Source organism: Macrotis lagotis, chromosome 1 (genome assembly GCF_037893015.1).
Source record: "Macrotis lagotis isolate mMagLag1 chromosome 1, bilby.v1.9.chrom.fasta, whole genome shotgun sequence".
In the NCBI taxonomy this organism is placed as follows: domain Eukaryota; kingdom Metazoa; phylum Chordata; class Mammalia; order Peramelemorphia; family Peramelidae; genus Macrotis; species Macrotis lagotis.
In genome coordinates, this window is record NC_133658.1 from 904,445,992 (window position 1) to 904,467,854 (window position 21,863).

General features: G+C 55.1%; 2 protein-coding genes across 2 annotated transcripts; one reads left to right on the plus strand and one right to left on the minus strand.

Annotated features, from left to right (window-relative positions):
- Positions 1-418: 418 nt before the first annotated feature.
- On the plus strand, positions 419-3,346 carry TMEM160 (transmembrane protein 160). Its single transcript, XM_074219184.1, has 3 exons — positions 419-641; positions 2,530-2,622; positions 3,022-3,346. The coding sequence occupies exons 1-3, from the start codon at positions 425-427 to the stop codon at positions 3,309-3,311; spliced, it is 600 nt and encodes a 199-aa protein (XP_074075285.1). The 5' UTR covers positions 419-424; the 3' UTR covers positions 3,312-3,346.
- A 335-nt stretch (positions 3,347-3,681) lies between these two features.
- On the minus strand, positions 3,682-20,252 carry NPAS1 (neuronal PAS domain protein 1). The gene is made up of 12 exons (XM_074219185.1): positions 19,610-20,252; positions 19,257-19,423; positions 18,474-18,709; positions 11,230-11,312; positions 10,827-10,916; positions 9,932-10,115; positions 9,115-9,236; positions 8,049-8,230; positions 6,124-6,230; positions 5,384-5,531; positions 4,938-5,032; positions 3,682-4,368 (listed from the first exon to the last, which is right to left on the minus strand). The coding sequence occupies exons 2-12, from the start codon at positions 19,349-19,351 to the stop codon at positions 3,845-3,847; spliced, it is 1,866 nt and encodes a 621-aa protein (XP_074075286.1). The 5' UTR covers positions 19,352-19,423; positions 19,610-20,252; the 3' UTR covers positions 3,682-3,844.
- Between the last annotated feature and the right edge of the window lie 1,611 nt (positions 20,253-21,863).

Below are 21,863 nucleotides of genomic sequence, written 5' to 3' on the forward strand. Positions count from 1 at the left end.
AGGATTTGCTGGGACAGTTGGAATGACGCCAGCAGGAAGCTTCCCGACGGACACACAAACAGGCGGCGCCAGATGAGCGTTTGGCTTTGGCTTTGGCTTTGGCTTTGCTTGGCCGGGCCGGTACCGCAGAGCGGAAGTCGGGAGACAAGGGACCTGCTCTAAAAGACCGCGGGTCACGCTCCACCGAGCACACGTCCCCGGCGCGTGCGCGCTGCGCTCCGCGGGCCTCGGCATGCCGGGCCCTGTAGTCCTCAGGCGGCTCCAGGCCGGCCGGCCCCGGGGAGAGAGTTCTCCGGGAGTGACGGGGGGGCGGGACCTTGGGCCGGCCAGCCACTGAGCGGGGGAGGGGGCGTGGCGCGCGGCTGACGGATGGCCCGGCGGCCCTTTCGCTGGGCGGGGGCGGGGCCGGGCGGGCCGCAGAGCCATGGGAGGCGGAGGCTGCTGGTGGTGGGGTCGGGCGGCTCGGCTGGCCCGGCGCCCGGGCTGGCGGGGGGCTCTGCTGCTGGCGGCGCCGAAGCGCGGCCGGGCCGGCCGGGGATCCCTCGGCCCCGGCCCCGGGGCCCGCGCTGCGGCCCCGCCGCCCCCCGTGTCCGAACTGGATCGCGCGGACGCCTGGCTCCTGCGGAAGGCGCATGAGACGGGTCAGTGCGGCGGGGGGCTGCCCGGGGCGGGGGAGGGTCCGGGGAAGCGCGATGGGGGCGGGGCGGGGGCCGGGGTCCTGGGGCGAAGCGCGGGGGTCACCCGGCCCAACCGGCTCTTTCTGCGCCGAGGGGGCCACTGAGGCCCGTGAGATGGAGGGGATTCCTCACTTAAGCAAGGACACCTGGGGGGGCACCGCGGGGCGCGGCAGAACGGGACTCGCACCCCGCTCCACCCCCTGGCCTTCCCCCGGCTGGGTGTTGCGTGGAATTCAGCGGCAGTGAGCTTTTCCTTGGGGCAGAAGCTCCGCCGGGTGGCTGGGGTGCAGAGGTGGCAGCCACCCTGCCGGGAGCCGGGGCCCCCCCTTGACCTAACCCCAGAGAAGCTTGATAACGGCACACACTTCCTGGCACCTCCTTTGCCCGGTGGAGCCTGCCCGGGGGCTCCCTGAGTGGGGGCGGCTGGAGAGAGAGGGGCAGGGCCCCTAGAACCCCCCACCCAAAGGGTTGTGAGACCACAGCCCGAAGAGATCTGGGGACCAAACCCTTCATTCCGCAGATCAGTCAGCCAATCGGTCCACACGGATGGCGTGCTTGCAGGGTCACCAGGCCCTGTGCTAAGTTACAAAGAGGCAAAAGACTGACCCTGGCCTCCGGCACCCACAGTCCGGGGCGGGGGAGAATGAGCTCCGAACAGGAGGAATAGGAAGTCGCTAAGAAAGGAGGTGCCACAATTAGGGGGGTGGGGGAAGGCTTCCTGCGAAGGAGGGGTTTTAGTTGGGACTTCCAGGAAGCCAGGGAAGTGGGTGGTCAGAGCTGGAGGAGAGACTAAGGACGCAGAGGCAAATACAGGGGCTTACAGTACCGGACAAGGGCCATAGGAGCAAATTCGAAATCCCTCCTGGGAGTCTTGGGAGCTTCCCGAGGACCAGGAAGGGGCCGTTTGTTTGCCTGGATTTAGTCTGGCCTTGGGCCACTGCGGTGGGGAGAGAGAAGGGAGGCCCTAGCTAGCTGCAAAGGACGTCATGAAAAACTCCATGGAACTTTTTTTAAAGAACCTCTGCCCTTCCCCTGAGGCACGATTTTCCCAACTAAGAGCTACCGGGTCACAAGCAGAAGTTAAAAGTCCGTAACCTTGAGCTTCAGGAAAGTGGCCGACCTGGACTTGGAGCCGCGGCTGGGAGCGCCGGCTTGGCGAGCCATAGGCTTCCAGCCCCGTTGGCTCAAGCCCCTTCCCTCTCGGGTCCTCGCTTTCCCCGTTTGGCAGATTCTGTGGCTGAACGATGCAGGGTGTCCCAGAACTTTTGGTACAGTTTTAAGCCAGGTGTAAGGTTCAAACTGCCCTTTGGGGGCCGCCTCTAGAGTCGGTGAAAGAACCCTTCCCCCATCGGGCCCTCTGGACGTCTGGGATGCTAAATAGAGAACGCGAGGCCTTGAAGGGCAGGCCGAGGGCAGCCTCGAGCTCTGAAGGGGCTGCTGTAAGGATGTGGTCCCGGAGCCCCCCCGCACCGCTCCGCGGGGTCTGGCGCATCCAGCCCTGACAGCCCGCATTTGCCACCTGCCCATTTGGTAGCGGAGGCCCCGGATTAGAGCCCATAAGGGTCTGGAGCAGGATCTGAACCCAGCACCTTCCACCTCCAGCCGCAGACACTGGACTCTCGTGTCCCATGAGCCCGGGCCGTGAAGGCTGGAGGAGAGGCCCCGACAGGGCCGCGCGGCCACACGGGGCCTCAGAAGGGCCTCGGAGGTCGGTCTTTTACAGAGGGGGGAACTGAGGCCCCGCCTGACCCCAGGTCACAGGGAGAATCTGCACCCAGGTCCTGCGCCTCCGAGGGTCGGGTCCCCCCCGCCCCGGGCGTCCGTCAAGTCGGGGTGCCTCTCTCCCCTGCAGCCTTCCTGTCGTGGTTCCGGAACGGCCTCTTGGCCTCGGGCATTGGCGTCATCTCGTTCATGCAGAGCGACCTGGGCCGGGAGGCGGCGTACGGTGAGTGCGGGATGGGGGGCCCCCGGGGGTCGGGGCGCGGGCCCTGGAGGCGGGGGGCGGGGAGCCGCGCGGGGTCCACCTCGGGGCCCCGAACCGCAGGCCCCTCCTTCCCTGGAGGCGGGCCCCGCCCCCTCCTCCCCCATTGGCTGGCTGGGCCTGCCCGCCCTCGGCCCCGCCTCCTCCATTGGGAGGGGGCTGGCCCTACCCGGCCGGCCCCCTCCTCCCCATTGGCTGGCCCTGCCCGCCCCGGCCCCGCCCCCTCCATTGGCTGGCTGGGCCCGCCCCTCCCCCTCCTCCCCATTGGCTGTCTGGCCCTATCCGCCCCGGCCCCGCCTCCTCCATTGGTTGCCTGGGCCCGCCCGGCCCCGCCCCCGCTGACGCCCCTCCCCTCTGCCGCAGGCTTCTTCCTCCTGGGCGGCCTGTGCGTCTTCTACGGCGGAGCCTCGTACGTGGCCGGCCTGGCCTCGCTGCGGCGGCCCATGATGCTGTCGCTGGGCGGGGCGCTGGTCGGGGGCGCGGCCGTGGCCTCCGCCGGCCTGCTCTGGGCCTGCGCCGTGGGCCTCTACCTGGGCCAGCTGGAGCTGGAGGTGGAGGGCCCGGAGCCCGAGCCGGGGCTGGAGCCGGACGAAGCGGACGAGGAGGAGCCGCCGGCCGCCCGGGCCGGGCCGCCGCGGGGCCAGGCCAAGTGAGGCCGCGGCGCCCCGGGCGCCATTAAAGACCAGCGCGCACACCCGCGACTCTGCCTGCTGCTTGGGGGGCGGGGGGAGGCGTCGCCCCCGGTGCCCTGCCCCGGGCCGGACGGGACCCAGGCCCCGCCGCCCGGCCCACAGCGCCCCCTCCTCCCCAGGCGGCCTCTAGCCCGGCCTCCTTATTTCATAAAGAAGGGCCAGTGAGCCGGCCGAGGCCACCCACGGCGTAAGGGTGAGCCCAGGCCCCCAAGTCCCGGCTCCTCGCGGGAGGCCCCAGAGGGTGCCCTGGCAGCCAGGCTCGGGTCCTGCTTCCACCCCCCACCCCATCCCAGCACAGCGGGGGGGAAAAAACAGCCCCGGAGGAGAGTTGGGGAACGCTGTTTAATTCTCCGGGAGCCCGGCCTGCCCGGGAGGGGAGAGCACAGGCGCAGCCTCGCGGCCTCTCTGGGGCCCTGGGTCTGGGGCCGACTCCCGGGGAGGGGAGCCCGGGCCGGAGAAGGGAGCCTTCCGGCCCACTCGCCCAGGGTGCCAGCTCAGTCCCCTTTCCTGTCTGGGCCCAGGAAGGGGACGCTAGGGTAGAGAGCCTCCGGGAAGGTCGGCCCAGGGCCAGCGAGCCTCTGGAGGTGCTGGTAAACCAGCCCCGGGGTGGGCAGTGCCAGGCCCAGCTCGGCCGGCCCGTAGCGGATGGTGCTGGTGTACAGACCCCTTCCTGGGGCCAGGTAACCAGCGTGGACCAGAGTGGGTGGGGATGGGGAATCGGGAGGTGAAGGGGGCCTGTGGAAGGGCTCCCCTGCGGGAAAGGAGGCCGTGTAGCTCCACGGCCTCATGGTCTCCCGCTTCAAGCTCCCTGCCCGGATGACCGAGGTAAATTCAGGCCGGGGAGCTGGGTGTCTGGACTCCCCGTCCTCACTGTCCTCGCCCCCTTCCCTGCCGGGGGTCTCTCCTTGGCTGCTGCTTCCTCGGGCTGGCTCCAGTTTGATACGTTTGCTCCGGGGGTGCCGGATGCCAGGCTCGGGCTGGGAGGCTCTGGGCTCAGCCTCCACCTGGACCTTGGACTCTGAAAGAAAATGACTGCGTTACATGCTCCCTGACGAAGAAGGCCAAAATGACTCCCCTCTTTGCACTTCAGTTTCCTCTTCGGGAAAATGAAAGGGGTTGGGTCATAAGGTCTTCAAGGTTCCCCCCTCCTCTATTTGGTGCTTTATAGTCTAACGATGGTGCCTCCCAGCTCTGACATCCCCTGTTCTAAGGCCCTTCCCACCTTTGACATTCCCTATTCTAAGGCATCCCCTGTTCTTAGGTGCCTCCCAACTCTGACACTCTCTGTTCCATGTCTTCTCCCAGCTCTGACATTCCATATTCTGTCTTAAGACCCTTTTGAATGGACATTTTCCTCTGTTTTAAGGTCACTTCCACCCTCACATTTAGGAATCTTTCTGAATCTGAGACTGTCGTAACCACCTCAGATCCTAACTCTGGGGGTGTCTGCTGTCAGAATGGGTAGAATATGGGAATTACACCCTGGTGAAAGGGGTAGAATGTAGGGTCCTCTCCCCTCTCCCACCTTGCCTCCCCTCCAGACCTATTTCTGATAGCATGGGACCTTTCTGACTATGGTCCGGGTACCTTTGATTTCAGGTTCTGGATCTGACAGATCCTCTTGGGGGACAGTGCTGGGAAGCTGGGAAGCATCCAAGGCCATGTGGCTACTTTCCACTTGACTGTGGTGGGTAAGAAGCAATTGTTCACAATCCAGGTATCCCTGATGTTCATCCCTCCACGCTCTCTGAGGTCTCCGGTGCAGGGTCCCGGTTCTTAGAAGGGGTTTGGGGCCAGGGAAATCATCAGCTGACATGACCCAATTGAGGTGACTGCCTTTCAGGGCCTAGGACCATCTCTCCAGCTCCCCAGGGGGGCACCCTACACTCTAGTCCTGGGTTTGCTGTCCCACTAAAGAAAACTGGGTGTTCCGATTAGTTTCGTCCTAAAGAGATGGAAAGTTTTCTGCCTCCCCAGTGACTGAGTCTGTCCCTGCCCTACTACCCAGAAGGCCACTCAGCCTTCTTCCTCACCTGAGTATGTAGCTGACCCAGACCACGTGACGCTCGCCTGGGCTCTTGCCACTGATGGCCACTGTGGCCACAGACTGGAGCCAGATGAAGCCTCCAGCCCTCTGCAGCCATCGGTAATAGCCTGTCACCACCTGCCCTTTGTCCAGCACTGACCCCAAGAGGGGGAGGCCAAGGCAGAAACGTGTCGATCAAAGTGGGGATTGGGAGACAGAGTTGAAGCAGGGAAACACAGTGGGGAGGAGGGAGGGAGATGGCAGACCAGATCAAAGATGGAAAAAGGAAGAGGTGTGCAGAGAAATTGGGGATACCAAGGCAGAGACCAGGGAGACATGGAAGGAGAGAAACAGGTACAGGGGGACGGTCAGAAATGGGAAGAGAAATATGGAGAGACAAAGAGACAACGTAAGACCGAGAAACAAAAAGGAAGACACAAACAGATAAATGAAGATGGAAAAGAGACCAACAGACAATAAGAATCAGAGAGGTAGGGATGCCGCTAGAGAAAGGAATCTTGCAGATTTTCAGGGGGAAGGGAAGGAGATTCCTGGCTCCACTTTTGTCCTGGCTACTTAAGGATTCCTCTGAGGGGAGAATGAGGGTAAACAGGACTGAAGGTGCACTGGGCTATTGGGGTGAGAGCTAAGAAAGGAATTCCCCATGGGCACTGATAACTGGATGGAAGGAACACAGTGGGTTCCTGGAGATAGGGGTCATTGGAGGGGTAGAGGGGGTTCACGCACAGTCCAGGTGGCTTTGGCGAATCCCAGCCACATCCTCCCCATGGATATACTGGTAGCAGCTTCGTCCGATCAGTTCTGAGGGACCCACATCCATGTAGTCACTAATCCTGCCAGGGAACAAGGAGGAGTGAATTAGGATGAAACATCCCCATATCCTCTCTCCAACCCCTTTCTTTCCTCCCAACTCTCTAATGCTCTTCTATTTTATTTAATCTTCCATCTTGATCTATTTTCCTCATCCCTCAACTTTTCTCTCCACAGGCCACTTTGCCACTCTCCATCCACCTTTTCCTCTCTCCATTCCTCTCTTTCCCTATTGCTCTATCCTCTTCTTTCCATTTTCAGAATCATAATCTGAACATTGAAAAGGACCTCAGTAACCATCTGCCCCAACCCAACACTTGAAAAAATTTTCTACTCAAACATCCCACAAATGGCTATCCATCCAGTCTTCATAGAGACCTCCAGTGAAGACTTCCCAAAGCACTGCATTTTCCTTTTGGACAGCTAATTGGTAGGAAGTCTTTCCCTGATGTCAAGATTAAATTTGCTTCTTTGTTTCTTAAACTCATTGCACCTGGGTGTAACCTCTATGATCAAATAAACCAAATTTAGTCCCCTTTCCCTGATAGCCCTGCAGATACTTCCAACATGGCTATTATATACACCTTGAATCTTGTTTTCTCCAGGCTTTATATTCCCAGTTCTTTAAATCAATCCTGTGGCATTGACCCAAGACCCTTCATCATCCTGGTTACTCTCTTCTGGACACTAGATTTTTTGGGTTTTTTTTTTGCAAGGCAATGGAGTTAAGTGACTTGCCCAAGGCCACACAGCTAGGTCATTATTAAGTTTCTGAGGCCGGATTTGAACTCAGGTCCTGACTCCAGGGCCGGTGCTCTATACACTAGTTATTAATGTCCTTTTTGATATGATGCAATCAGAATTGAACTGAATAGTCCATTCTGACTGCTCCATTTTTCATCTTTCTCTTTCTCCATCTCTTTCTCCTCAGTCCCTCATCTTCCATTCCAAATATCTGCATTCTCCAAGTCCATCTCTCTATCCCGTATCCCTCCACAATCATTACTCTATCCTCAAGTAATCATAGAACATCTTATCCACCCATCTTTCTTCTTTCCCCTCTAAAGCTCTTTCATCCATCTCCTCATCTCCAACTCCAACTTTTGATTCCTTCTCATCTCTCTGTCAATTTCTTAATCTCTAAATTCCCAGCTATGTTGATCGATCCTTTTTTTATTTCTTTATTTTTCCAATTACATGTAATTGCAGTTTTCAACAGTCATTTTTTTATACTTCTCTCCCCCCCTCTCCTGACAGCCTAGCTGGTCTTTTTCTAGTTTCCTGTCTCCCTCTTTCATTTCTTCGCCATGTCTATTCCTCTTCCATTTCTCAAATCTGTTTCTCTGTCTTCTGCTTTTTCACATCTCTCAATCTCTCTTCAAGTTTCTCTTATTTATTGTCTATCAGTGTCCACTTCCCTTTCTTTCTCATTTTCCCATTTCCTGTTTCTGCCTTTGTCTTTCATACTCCTATCCTCATTCTTCATTTACCCACTTCCAGATTTACCTCTTTCATTCCTACTCTCCTCTATTCTCCATCCCTTTCCCCACTCTCTTCCCCAGCTTCCCATCTCACCCCTCCACTCTGTCTCCTCATCCGTATCTCGTCCCATCTCATGACCCCTGCTTTCCTCTTCTATTAATCCACATTTCCTTCATTTTCCATTACTCCAACCCCATAACCCATCTCTTCATCCTCCAAGCTATTCCTGGCGTACTCTACCTCAGCTCCCTTTCTCTCTCCCTTTTCTCTATCCCAGTCTCCTTATCCCCGCTCTATTTCCAAGCCATCTCTCCTCACTCCATTTCTTCCCCCATCACTTTGCTTCTCAGTCCTCCCACCTGCTCTCACAGGAGATGATGGTCAAGGCCAGGCTGAGACGAAAAACAAGTGTGTGACCATGCAGAGGGAGTTCACTGAGTGGAGCAGGGGGCAAGGTGTGGCCTAGGGCAACAAGACCCAAAGTGTGGCCCCGTCGTGCTGTCAACAGCTGAGTCCTAAGCCGACCGGTCACGTGAATTACCTGTGAAAGATATTTGGGACACACACCTGAGTTCTGAAGGGGATAGACTAAGAGCTCGGAACTGAAGGGAACCTCATACTACCATATGATACCCTTATTGTACAATGGGGCAATTGAGAGACCAAGAAACAAAATGATTTTCCTATCTCCAATTTGTAATGGGCTGAATCTGGAATTGAAACCAGGTCTGTTGATACCAAATCCATGAATGGTGAAGGAGGATTACGGCAGGTTGGGCAGAAGACTACAGTTGGGAGCATTGACCATCATTGGCAAAAGGAATTACAGCTGGACAAAGGATAACAGCTAGGTGGGAGAATGGGTAGAGTGCCAGGGCTAGAATTATTGAATTCAAATCTGTCTCAGACACTTAACTAGTGTGACCCTGGCCAGTCTATTTAACCTCTTTCTGCTTCAGTTCCCTCATCTATAAAATCATCTATAAAAATAATAGAAAGGGCTGTTAGTAGTGCTCTGAGGACCGGAGTCCAAATGTGGCCTCAGACAGTCACTAGAAGTATCATCCTGGAGAAATTACTTAAACCGGATTGCCCCCCCCCCAAAAAAAATGATAGCACCTACCTCCCAGGGATCAACTGAGATAATTTTAACCATTTATCACAGTGCCTGGTACATGATAAATGTTTTGTAAATGTTATTATCATATAGCTGGACAGGACAGGTGTTTAATTACAATTATTATTATAGATGAACAGAATAAAGAAAACATCTGGGTTATGGGAAATCCAGATTGGCCAAAGACAAGAAAAATTATGTTTATGTCACACTAGAGTCAGAGAATTGGGGAATAAAGGACCCTGAGGAGGCAGTGGGAGTCATGTTAGGGAAGGAGGAAGCCAAATTAGCTCAAGAAAGCTCCTTACCTTGTATCCCGAAGCCTTGACATGCAACCCCCGTTTGGTCAGTGTGGACTTCATTCGAATGAAGAAGGAACGTTCGAGGGAGCCAGTCTGACTTCGAGGAGTAATCACAGAACGGGGCAGCTCTAATGAAAGGGGTACAAGATGGACCCTGGTCAGGATTATTCTGGACAGCGTCCCTCCCTCTCCAGTTCTTCTCAGACAAAACACAGACTTCCCCCACCCTCCCCTATAGTCACTTGGGATTCCTATATCCTCCCATCTCTCCAGACTCATCAGCTATCCAGGATCATAAACTCTTAATATATTCAAGGTCACCCACACTCACAAAGTACAATCACCCAAAGACTGGGAGCATACACAGTCAAATGCAATCTCACACAAAACACAAATCCAGTGAGCCACAAACTGTGTGGTAAGCTACTTGGTTATTCATAACCATAGCCACATACTGTCATCAGAGCCCATAATGCAGTAGAGTATTGGGTTTGGAGTTAGAGGACCTGAGTTCAAATCCTGCCCCAACTGGTACTACCTATGTGACTCTGGACAAGTCACTTAGCCCTTTTGGGTTCAGTGTATTCATCTGTAAAAGGAGGGAGTTGGACTTCACTTCCAGCTTTAGAGCATGTGATCATTCTTAGGACTCCCCCCCCATCCCACCCAGGCTAGCTGGGTTCCTCATAGGGGCTTAGACCAGAGGATTCAAATGCCTAAAATCCTGTTTAAAATCAGAATGCTGAATCACAAAGTGAAATGGAGCAGACACTCAAGCCAAAATCACCTCTGTCCCCTGGGAAGGATTCTTTGGGGGAGTTACCAGTCTCTGGGGCTTCGGAGATTGAGGAAACTGAGGATGAAGAGGAGGAAGAAGAGGAAGAAGAGGGGCCAGAAGGGGGTGCTCCAGGCCCAGGGGGTGGAGCCCTCAGCCCAAGCTGCTCCAGCACCTCTGAGTGGTCCCCAGGATGAACATAGTCGAACACACTGCTGCCAGTCAGCTCCACCTGTAGGCCATAGGGATGGGGAAGTGTAGAGGAGAGGAGTAGTCAATCATTTGTTTGCCCTCTTCCCTTACCCAGCTAATGGGGCAGAGATGCCTAGGTAAAAGAGAATTCCTTTCTACTGTTGGGCAAGGAAATGAGGGGGTGAGATTATCTATTTACCTTCTGTGGGGCAGCTCAGAACAAAGCTTTATGTTCCTGCCTTCTCTGTGTCCCTCCTCTCCATCAATAGATTCCCTCTATCCCTGAGAAATTTATTCATTTAAGGTAGGCAGAAATGGACCCAGGAGGCCCCTTGTTATGGATGAATTTTTCCTCTCTTCTTTCAAAATGGACTCCACAATACCCAATAAAGGTGGGGGTGGGGTGGTAGGGAGCAGGGTAATTTAGGCCTGGGTCTGGGAAGCAGTTAGAAGGATGTTTGGGGAAATATCTGGGAATCCTGGACACCTGGATCTTCCCGGAAGGGAGAGAGTACAGGGCAGGGGCCTGGTAGGAGGCCTTAAGACAAAAAGGCTCAGCCACGTGGAGGGAAGAAGGCTAGAAGAGACTAGGAACTCAACATCTAAGTCTTAAGGGTTCCCCAAAGCCCAGATCCAGGCAGAAGAGGAAGGAGAGACCTGGAGAAAGAGATTAACCCTCCAGTCTTTAGTTCCCACTGGAAGAAGCAGGGGAGATTCAGAGGCAAGGTAGAGCTTGGCTTCCCATGCTTACCTGAGAGAGCCCCAGATAGATGGAAACTGTCTCTGAGATGTAGAGAAACTTGCCCTCCTGGTTCAAGGCGAACACGAACCCATCCAGCGACTGGGATGTTGGAGAGAGACCTGGAGAGGTGAGCTAGGGACCCAGGGGGCTGGGGCATCTCAGCTCCTCCAAGGAGTCTTGGAGGTAGGAGAAGCACCCTAGGGATACCTTTGTTAACACCAGGTGGTGGCAGAGAGTTAGTCTGGCCCTGAGGGCTCTGCCAGTGCGGGAAATGGAAAGGCATGATAGTGGAGTGGAAGGAGGAACAGGAAACTTAGGTACCTGGCTTCTCTCATTCTGGATTTTGGGAGGGAGGGAGAGGGAAAGCTCAAAGGTTCTTGGCAGGGTAGGAAGGGGACCTCTGGGATCTCACCTGAAGAATGTGGCCTCCCAGATGCTGTTCAAAGAGGTCAGTGAATATAGCAGAGGTCTCTCTCCGTCCAGGGCCACTGGAGACTGAGAAAAGAGGGTAGGGTTGACCCCCCCCCCCCATTCTTTGGACAAATGATATGGTTTTTCTGAGTCTCGGTTTCCTTAGCTAAAGATGAGAAGATTGGTCCAGTTGAAGCCTAAGGCCCTTTTTTAGTTTAAAATCCCACAGTACTAGGCCCTCAGTTCAAATCCTGTCTCTGCTAGTTTCAGTAACCATGGTCAAATCTACACCCCCTCTGACTGAGTCTCAGATCCCTTGTATTTGAAGCAAAATCTTGGACAAGATGATCTGTAAGGTTTTTTTTTCCCTATCTTTAAATCCTATTTTCTTGTTCTCTCTGAAGATAACGCCCCATTTGTCTCTTGCCTTCAGTCAGGAAGTGAGAATAGACTTGTCAGGACCTTCCTCTGGATTAATTGCCCTTTTCTGGGACTCTGCTGGTCTGCTAGTTTAGGATGGACACATGTCTGGACACACACATGCACACACATGCACACACAAAGACACCATACACAGCATGATTATTCACAGATATGGGAAGTCGTGGAAAGAGTTCTCAACTTGGAATGCTGAACTTTGGAGGCAAGAAACCCCAATTGGAATCTTGCCTCATCCTTTCCCTCTCAACGTTAAGTAATACTCTGTGGGCATCTGATTCCCTAGCTATAAAACTACCTACTATTCTATGATCTCATGTCACTCACACAGAGACAGACAAGGCATCCGTTCAGCTTACTCAAAATAGCCAGCCACATAAATACAACATTAAGTCATTCATCACACAGATGCCCTCACCCTCCATTCCAGCTAATTAATTCCAGTTTCAGAGAAGTGGACACAGACACTCGCCGCTGCTTCAGTCTATTTCTTTGGGCTGCGGCTTTCAGGACCAAGGTCAGAGACCAGAGTCCAGAACCTTAGTCCCAGTTGATTCAGAAACATTCAGCCTGAGAAAATCTCCCATGAACCCCTAGCTCCCTGGCTCCCTTAGCAGGAGAAGGGTCCAAGGAGGGCAGCCTAGAAGACCCCAGAAGCTGCAGCAGAGCCTTGCTCATCTCTTCCAGGGGGCAGACCCAAACCTTGGAGAGTGGGGAGGACAGGAGCAGCATCCTCCTCACCAACCAGGGATGAAATGAGCTATACATTTCTACTGGCTGTTATCTTTCAGCACACATCATGTCCTTTTTTAAAAAAAAAAACACTGAACATAGGACTAAAGCAGCCTGTTCCCCCAAATCTACTATCTGGAAAGGCCCCAACAACTTTTTTCCTAGTCCTTCCCACCCTCAGCCTAGATCTGGACCCAGGCACATCCCTTCCAGAGACCTTCCTCACTCCAATGGGACCTCCCCCACACCTCCAACCCTCCTCCCCAGGCACTAACATTCCCCCACTGGTGGCCAGCTCCCTCTCTGGGCTCCCAGCCTGGGTGCAGCCGGCAGCAAACAATGCCTGTGGAGGGGGGTGGGGGGAGACCAAGCTCCCAGGCTCACAAACAGCTCCCCCTGACAGACAGGGGAAACAATGCCTTCCCCGATAATTGTCGCAATTTTCTCTGTCATTTCCCTTAATTCTCTCATTTTTCCTTGCTGCAAATAACCCCTCGGGTCAGACAGAGCCCGCCTATAATTAAAAACGTTTAATGGGGGAATTAGAAAGCTGCTGGCAGGGAGCTGGGTGGAGGAGGGAGAAGGAGGATCAGGTGCCTCCCCTTCCCCCAAAACAATTCTCCACTCCCAGTCCCAGACCTCTGCTCTTCTCTTGGGCCCTAGGCAGGGAGAAGACACCTCCTGGGAGGTGTTCCTGTCTCCTCCATTTATCCCTCTTCTGTCTCCCCAAATCACTCTTCCCCCTTCTCCTCTCCCCAATTCAGTTTCCTCCTTTCCCAGTTCACTCCCACACTCTTTTATCTTCAGCCCACTCCTCACTCCCACCTTATCCCATCCCCCTTCCCCCCCTTCCCTCTCTCTCTCTGCTCTTCCCCAGGTTACTTCCCTTCTTTTATTGGGTCCCCTCAGGTCTGTCTCACCTTTATTTTTCCCTCCTCCTCACATTCTACTGCCCCATTACTCCTGTTTCTATGCCTGTCCTCACTTCTTTTCCCCCAAATGCCCCACTTCCCTGCTTTCTACCTGCTGGTGATTTCTCCACATCTACTCTCACTTCCTTGCTCCTTTCTCTTTTCTCCTTGCCTATACAATTCCCACAGGCCTATAGCCTTCTGCCCACTCCCATCTCCTTTTCTCATTTCCAGAACTCCAGTATCCATCCTTTTTCTGACTCTCTCTATGCACCTCATATCTAACATCTTATTTGATTTTTCTTTCTTCATTTGATTCTCCACCTCAGCCCTCTTCCTCCCTTCCCTGACTGACTTCCATATCTCTCCTATTCCTCTCACTTCTCTTTCCCCCAGATCTTCACCCAATCCCTTCCACAGAATGGATAAAATGGTGGACTTCAGAGCCAGAAACATCACAAGTTCACAAACACCTCCTTTCACACTTAGGAGTTGTGGAACCTGGTTCAAAAAATTACCTGTTCTCTGAGTCTCACTTTCTTCCACTATAAAATGCAGATAATAATAGTATCTACCTCCCAGGGCGTGTTGAAGAGAAATGGAAGTACTGTAGAAGGTTCTCTGTGTACCTTAAAGCTCTGTATTGCTACATGGTAATTATTATATTTCCATTTTTAAGATTTGCAAAGCATTTTACAAATGTGATCTCATTTGATACCCAACCAGTCCTGGGAGGTAGATACTATCTCCATTTTGTTTTTATTGCTATTTAGTTGTTTTAGTCATGTCCAACTATGTGACTTCATTTGGGATTTTCTTGGCAGAGATATTAGAGTGGTTTGCCATTTTCTTCTCTGGCCCATTTTACAGATGAGGAAACTGAGGCAACAGGGCTAAGTGACTTTCCCAGGGTTCATATAGGAAGTATTGGAGGTTGGATTTGAACTCATCTTTCTGATTCCAAGGCCTGGCACTCTGGGTTACATCACTTAGCTGCCATCTCCATTTTACAGATGATGAAACTAAGACTGAGAGTTTAAATGACTTGGCCAGGGTCACACAGCTAGAAAGTGTCTGAGGCCATCTTTGAACTCAGGTCTTCTCGATGGCAGACCCATCACTCTATCTACTGTGCCACATAGCTACCTTCAATTATGATATATTTTCCCATAATTACTCAATTCCCTTCCCCAAACGTATTTTAGTCCCATTTCATTCACTCCCTTTGCCCCTCACTCCCACCAATTTAAGCCAGTCTCTTCCCAATGTCTGATCATTTCTCCTCCAGATTTTCCCTTCCATTAGCAGCATCACCATCTATCTTGACCCCTCCATCAGTTCCCTCTTCTCCAGACCCTAACCCCACTTCCCTCAGGTCTCAGACCTTGAAAAGGTCTGGCCAGAGTAGGTGTAGGTTGAATAACGAACAGCCTGGACGGCTAGCTGTGTGGGTGAGTGGACATGGGGGAGGGGTGCTGCTAAAGGGAACTCTCTCCAGAGTTAATACAACTGAGATTATAGCTGGAAGGCACCTTTGAGAGCATCTTGTCATTTTATAAAAGAGGATATGGGAGAGGTTGGTAAGCCAGTCCAAGGCTCCCACCCAGCAAACGTGACTCCAAATTCGGGGTTCTTGCTACCTCACCACGCTGCCTCTGAGCTGATAAAGTGATCCTCTCCATCAAGAACCAAGGCATTTAGAGGGCTCCATTTCCCCTCCGTCTCCCTGTCCTTGCCCCTCCAGTTCTGCCCATTCTAACCCAGGGAGGAGGTCCAAAAGAGGTTAGGAAGGGGAGGCACTCCCCTGCCTCTGAGCTTGAGTAGGGTGGCTAGGACGAGGCAGAAGTCGCCCCAGTGTCTGGAACCCAGCTCCCTCCCGGCAGTGTAGGGCACACTTGGTATTCCTCTCGCTCCCTCTGGCTTGTCTCCACCACAGCCGGCCTGGGGATGGGAGCTGCATCTTTAAGGAGGCTCACTCTCCCCTCTCCTAAGAAGGGGGGGGGTGCTAAGATATTAGAACTCTACTGCTTTGGGGGACAGATGGCTAGGGAACTGAGAGAGGGATGCTTGGGTCCTGCCAGCTAAAAGGACACGGGGTTGACAGGACATTTAAAGGTCCCTCCCCCCAGAAAGGAGGGGTGGGGTGGAGATGGCAGCCAGCTCTGAAGATCTCAAAGCTTTTTAAGCTACTCCCTGCACTTGGCCTCCCCCTTCTCCCCCTCCCCCCCTCCGAGACTGCAGGGTTGGAGGAAGGAGAGTGACCTGACCCAGAAGTCAAAGAAACGTGTCTAGATTGCAATGCAAAGGGAAAAGGTTGGCATTTTCTTCTCAACTCCTGTCTCCTAACTCCGGTGACCCTCTCTTAGCCACAGGACCCTCCCCGCTCTTCTTTGGAGCTAAAACACATCTTAGAGAGCCATCCTAACTAGATCATCATGGATTAGGAAACAGATTGAAAAGGGAAGAGACTTGGCCAAGGTCACACAAGGAATCAGGTCAAAACCAGAGCCCAGGGCAGCTGGCTCTCAGGCCAGGGTTTAATTGTCTATAATAATCTATCACCCAGTCTTCTTTCCCTCCCCTCCCCACCCCACTGCACTCTTCCATTAGATTCTTTAGGTCAGGGAAAGGGAAGGAAACTGAGGGACAGAGAGGCAAGGGAGGGATGCACTATAGAGAGAAGGCTGAAGGATGGACGGGGAACAGGGAAAACTTGGGGGGCAGAGAAAAATGAGACACTGAGACTAAGGATGGAGGGGAGAGTATATATATATATATATATATATATATGTATAGGGAGAGTAGAAGGAGAAACTGAGGGACAAAGAAGGGATGATGTGCTACAGAGAGAAAAGAGATGGCGAGATTTGAGGAAGCCAGTTATAGAAAGACAACAGAAAAAAATGAGAGACCGAGGGGACAGAAAGGGGGAGACTGAAGAAAGAAATGAGATAGAAGGTATGTAAGTGAGGGACAGAAAGGAATCTGAAGTAGAAAGAAGGAAAAACAGGCAAAGTGGAGGCAGTTGTGGGTGGGGGACTAAAAGATGAAGAGGGGAGACAGAGAGAGGGAAATCTAAGGAACGCAGAGGAAGGAGAGGGGAGACATGAAGTCGAGGTGACTGAGGAATAGAAAGGGAGAAATCGGGGGGAAAAGAGAACCAGAGGAATGGGTTGAGAGCAAACTGCAGAGAAAGAGGTAAAGGTCAGAGAGAAGAATGAGAAAGGGGGTGGGGGCTAGGACAGAGATGGGAAGGCTGAGGGAAGAGCGAAGGACAGAGAGAAAGGAGACATGGAGAATAGGAGAGAGATGCAGGACAAGAAGCAGAGGGCAGGGCCTGGGATTCACCTTCACTCTCCCCCCTTCTTTTCCCCTTTCCCCGGGTGCCTGTTGCTCCAAAGTGGTTAATTGCAGGCACATTAACTCGCATTGGCCTCCTGGAGTGCTGGGGGTCGGGTAGGGTGAATGAGTGGTAGAGTGAGACTTCTTCGAAATCGGCTTTCTCATTGGCTTGCCAATGGTCCCAGAGCAGGGAGGCCGGTCATTTTCTCCTTTGCCCTTTTGCCTAATTATCTGGATCTTGGATTCTCATAGATGGGGAATTTATTCTGCTCTCTCTCTCTCTCTCTCTCTCTCTCTCTCTCTCTCTCTCTCTCTCTCTCTCTCTCTCTCTCTCTCTCTCTCTCTCTCTCTCTCTCAGAGCCTCACTCTCACATCCTAGGAGAAACTCCCACCCTTCCTTTCCTCAATCTGTGAGGCAATTCAAACGCTTAGAGATCTTTGGAGAGGGAAAGAAACGTTCCCAGGTGAAGCCTGTTTCAGTCAGAACGCACCTTAGCCGTTACCAAATCCAGTTTTCTTCAGCTTACAAAAGAGGAAACTGAGCTTCAGAGCTATTTGGGACTCTAACTCGGGCATCTGACTCCCAGCCCTGGCCTAGGTCCCTCATTTTTCTGAATCGTGGGGGCGATGGGGAGCAAGAACCGGAGGTCGCCCATGGACAGCCTCCCTCAAAAGCTGAGAATGATCAAAAGAGCTTGGGCTTAGACTGTCGGGACTCTGTCCCCGGCCTTCTTTGCGATATGGGACAAGTTTCTTTCCAACTCTGAGCCTCAGTTTTTCCTCTCTGTGAAATGGGAGTCTTGAACTGCATAATGCCTCAAAAGCAAGGGGCTGAGAAGAGGGGAAACCTGGGTCCTTTGGAGCTTGGGGTGGGGGCGGGGGAGGATAAGGGTGGGGTGAAGGCAGAAGAAGAGCTGAGGCGCCCCTCCCTCGCCCGCGCCCCCTCCCCCGGCCCTGGGAGACAATAGGCAGATGTTTATCCGGATTTCTAAGCGCACGCTCGGCGGCGGCTAATTCTCGGGTGGGTAATGACTGTAATCAGTGCTCGCGGTAATGCCGGATTCTCTAGGCGCTGCTTAATTTGCGTAATTACAGCCTTGGAAGCCGCATTATTTAAATGGCGATTTATCGCGGGCCTAATCAATGCTATTTTCTCGGCCCCCCACCATCCCCTCCCCTCCCCTCCACGAGATGGTGTGGGAACCCGGGGCTCAGCCGGGCTGGGCCTCGGACGCCTGGGGCCCCCGGGAAGGCCTTCCGCCCCAGCACCAGAGGTGGCCACTTTGGCCAAGCGGTTCCCAGCATCCCTCCCAGGGGGAATGGGGAGCGAGAACTTCGGGGTCCTGACTGTCCCACTGCCGGAGTTGGGCCCTCGGGAGCCAGGCTGCCTTGGGGAAGGACGGAGAAGGCAGCTTTGGGGCTCCCTTCTGTGACTCTGCAGCCTCAGACCTCCCGGAAGGCCTGGGAGCAGGAGCCCCGGGGTGCTGACCTCAGATACTGTGAGATCAGAGGTTCTGGCCCCTGGGTCCCTTCTGTACTCCTGGCAGGACCACAAGGTCTCCCCCACCTGTGGGGGCTGGCCAGAGGGATACCAGGGCTGGGTGTGGAAACACCAGGGTCTTTCTATCACTCTCTCAGGACGAGATCCGAAGGCTCCCTTTGTTTTGGGGTGCAAAGACATCAAGATCTCCTTCCCCACCTACCAGGGTAGGACCCAGGAACCCTAGGGTGCCCTCTCTCTCCTTTTGCCAGAGGAGGTAGTTGGCCCTTTGGGGATTCCGGTGGCTCAGATCTTGGGACCCCAGGGTACCCCCAGTGTTACCTGGCGTTGGTGGCGGGTCGGCTCGGGGAGGACTCCAAGGAGGATCTCCAAGGGCAGCGAAGTCCCGTAGGCGGAGGTAGGTGATGCTGAGCCGCACGATGGACGCCTTGTCTAGCTGGCTCGTGATGGCGCTGGGCAGGGGCAGCGTCTTTGCCAGCTCATAAAATTCGAAGTTCTCTTTGCCCCGGCGGGAGCGGGCCGCATTCCGGGACTTCTCTTTCCGTAAGGCCTGCAGGCTTCAGGAGTGGGGTGAAGGCTAACTATGGGCCCTCTAGGGGAGGGGGTGGGCCTCCCCGGGAAGGAGACATTGACTGGGAACCATCAATGCCTCTGGCAGAGTGGGGGCAAGGGTAGAGTGGGGGTGGTGGTGGTAAGAATTCCAAATGGGAAGGGATATTACTCTGAGAATTCCTCCCTTTTGGAGGTGGGGACAAAAATGGGTGAACATCCTCGGTGGGGAAGAGCTTAATTGTCTAGTGGGGGGTCCAAACTCTGGGTGAGAATATTGAATGGGTGGGGACAGAACCCATCGTTGGGAGCACTCTTGATGGGGGGGGGAAGGACAGAATTCTGAGAGAGAATGCCACCTCTGAGGGGGCACAACAGAACCCTGGGTGAGAATATTGAATGAGTGGGGACAGAAGCCAGTGGGAACACTCTAGATGGGGGGGGAAGGATAGGGTCCTGAGAGCGAATGCCACCCCTGAGGGGGCAGGGCCTGAACTCTGGGTGAGAATTCTGCTAGCACTGGGAGAGGCCTCAGGGGAGGCGGGTCTTGCTCACCAGGGTACAGGCGGGGCTTTGACCAGCAGGCCCTGCAGGAAGTCCCACTCCACGCTGACGCACTTGACCTCGCTTCCTGAGAAGTGGGCCGCCATTTCTGCACCCCGAAAGCCTGGCTGGGCTTGGGTGGCCTCAGAGAGGGGGGCGGGATTCAGGGATCTGGGCACCTGCAGTAGGAGGAGAAAGGAAGTGGTTAGGACTCATCAGGGACCTGGAGGCCCCAGCTCCCTGCTGCCTTATTACTCCCTCATCCCAAGCTTCCTATGAGAGAGAGAGAGAGAGAGAGAGAGAGAGAGAGAGAGAGAGAGAGAGAGGAGGGAGTCTGGGGGAGCTCTTGATTCCCGAACTCAGACCTCTGCAGGCCTAGCTTAAGGCTGGTTCCCGGACCTCGAGGTTCGGAGTCCAGATCGGCTGGTTTCTTTCCGTGATTAGCCTTCCATATATCCCTGCGTAGCTCCTGGCCTCAGTCTCCCCCTCAGGAGGACCACGAGCTGGCCATCATTCCACCCAGGAGTGGCTGATGTGCAGGCGGCGCTTGGGGGGTTCCAGGACCTGCTTTTTCCGGTCGCCAGGTTTTGGGGGGACTTCCACATTTCCCGCAGTCCGAAGCAGAAACCCAGGCGGCTCCTCTCCCCGCAAGCAAGCCCGCGTGGGGCCGCCAGCGCGCGCGGACGTGCCCAGCCTCCCAGTCCTCAGCCGCCCGCGCCGGGCCGGCTCCCGCATACCAATGGGGGCCCACGCGGCGCGCATACGGATCGGGACCGGCCCGCGCCCTGCATACCAAGCGGCGACCCCGATAGAGCGGGCGGCGGGAGCTGGGCCACTGGGAAATGGAAGGACCGAGCAAACAACACATCGTAGGACCTAGACGGCCCGAGGGCCCCCCCGCCAGCATCCTGGGGCTCCGACCATCTATCTGGATTTGTTCCCTCGCCTCCTAAGTGTCCCCCCCACCCCCAGTGCCCAGGCTTCCACCCTCCCTCATTTCCCCTTGCCTTGCCGCTGCCCCAGGGAGACCCTGGATCTAAAGTGGGGGGGGGGACCGTTGACTTCTTTCCTCCTCAGGTCGCAGGGTTTTTAATTCTCCCCCCACCCCCATTTCGCTGCCTCGAGAGAAAGCCACGTGTTCTTGGCAAATCCACCCCGGTCCGTCTCCCCAATCTAGGCCCCCCTCCCCTTATGCATCTCCTCTTTCCCTGGGACTTCCTCAGGCGGCCAGTGTCTCCTCAAGCTCTAAGATCTCCTGCCTCCTTTCCCCCAGGGCCTCAGCCGTCCAGCTTCCTTCCTCCTCAGTCTCCCCGTAAACCGTCCCCCTCCCCGGCCCAGTCAAGCAGCTGTCCTCCTTCACTGGGGCTCAAGGGGCCAGCACGCTCTCTCCCAGCCCCCTTGGGCCTCTGTAAGGACCCAGACATCTGAGCTCATCTTGTCCTCGGACTCAGGATCCCACCACCGCTCTCCTCCCTCCTCTGGACCCAGGCGTCCAGCTCCCAGCCCTCCTGAGGAGCGAGGTGGCTGCACTCCTGTCTGAGCCTTCTTAGAGCCAGTAGTCTAGACACGCTCTTTCCCCCAAATCCAGGGGGCTGAGTCCCCTCTCTTCCCAGCACCGAAGTGTCCCGGTCCCCTTCTCCCCGAGACCCAGACTTCTGGGCTTCTCCCTCCCGGACTAAAGTGGCCAACTCACTGTCCGCCTCCAGCTCCCCCCGCCCCCCACAATTACCCAGCTCCATGGCAGTCGCCCGCCTCTGGCTCGGTGTCCCGGGGGGTTCCGGCTGCAGCGCTGTATCGGTCCGGTCAAACAGGGAGACTGGGGGCCGCTCCATAGGCCCTAAAGCTCCCCCCGGGATCCGCGGGGCTCGGGAGGTGCTCACACCCCGAGCTGGCACCAGGGCCGCTTCTCACATGGAGAGCCCTGGACATAGCCGGCTGCCGGGATGGGCGGAGTTTCCCAGAGCCCCGCCCCCCGCAGCCCTTTAGGCCCCATTACCCCCTCCCGATATGAGAACCCCTTTCCCTCTAATCAGCAAGATCTCCAGATTCAGAGCAGGGGCGGAGCAGGGGAACGCCCCCTCAGTATCGAGGAGACTTGCCTCCCACCAAATGTCTCGAAACTCCCCTCCTCCACCAGAGAAGTCTGGAGTCCCTGAAGCTCCGCCCCTCCCCAAGTACCGCTTAGACCCCGTAAACCGTCTCCGAGCCCCCCCCATGGTCTGCTCCTAAAGAACGTTCCGGAGTCCTCCATGGCATCCTCCCCTCAGGGAACCTCCCTGCTCCTTCCCGTAAAAACTCTCTGCGCCCTCATGGCACCTTCCTGAGGACCTCACCTCGAGGCTCCCCAAAAATGTCTTTGACCTTCCCTCCCCCTTCACAATGCTCAAAGCCCCTCAGTGAGCAACCACAGGGGAATTTATCGTTTCTGAACGTGCCAGATTCCTTCCTGTGTGTGAGGCAGAGTAAAACAATGTCCCCTCTCCAGACTCCCTTCCATCTATCTTTCAAACTCTCACCCTTCACACCCCTCAGAACGACCCCCTAACCTCACGCCTGTAGCTCCCCCTCTCTTGTCTCTCTCTCTCTTCCTCTGAGAATTCAGGCCAACTTCTGTCCCAG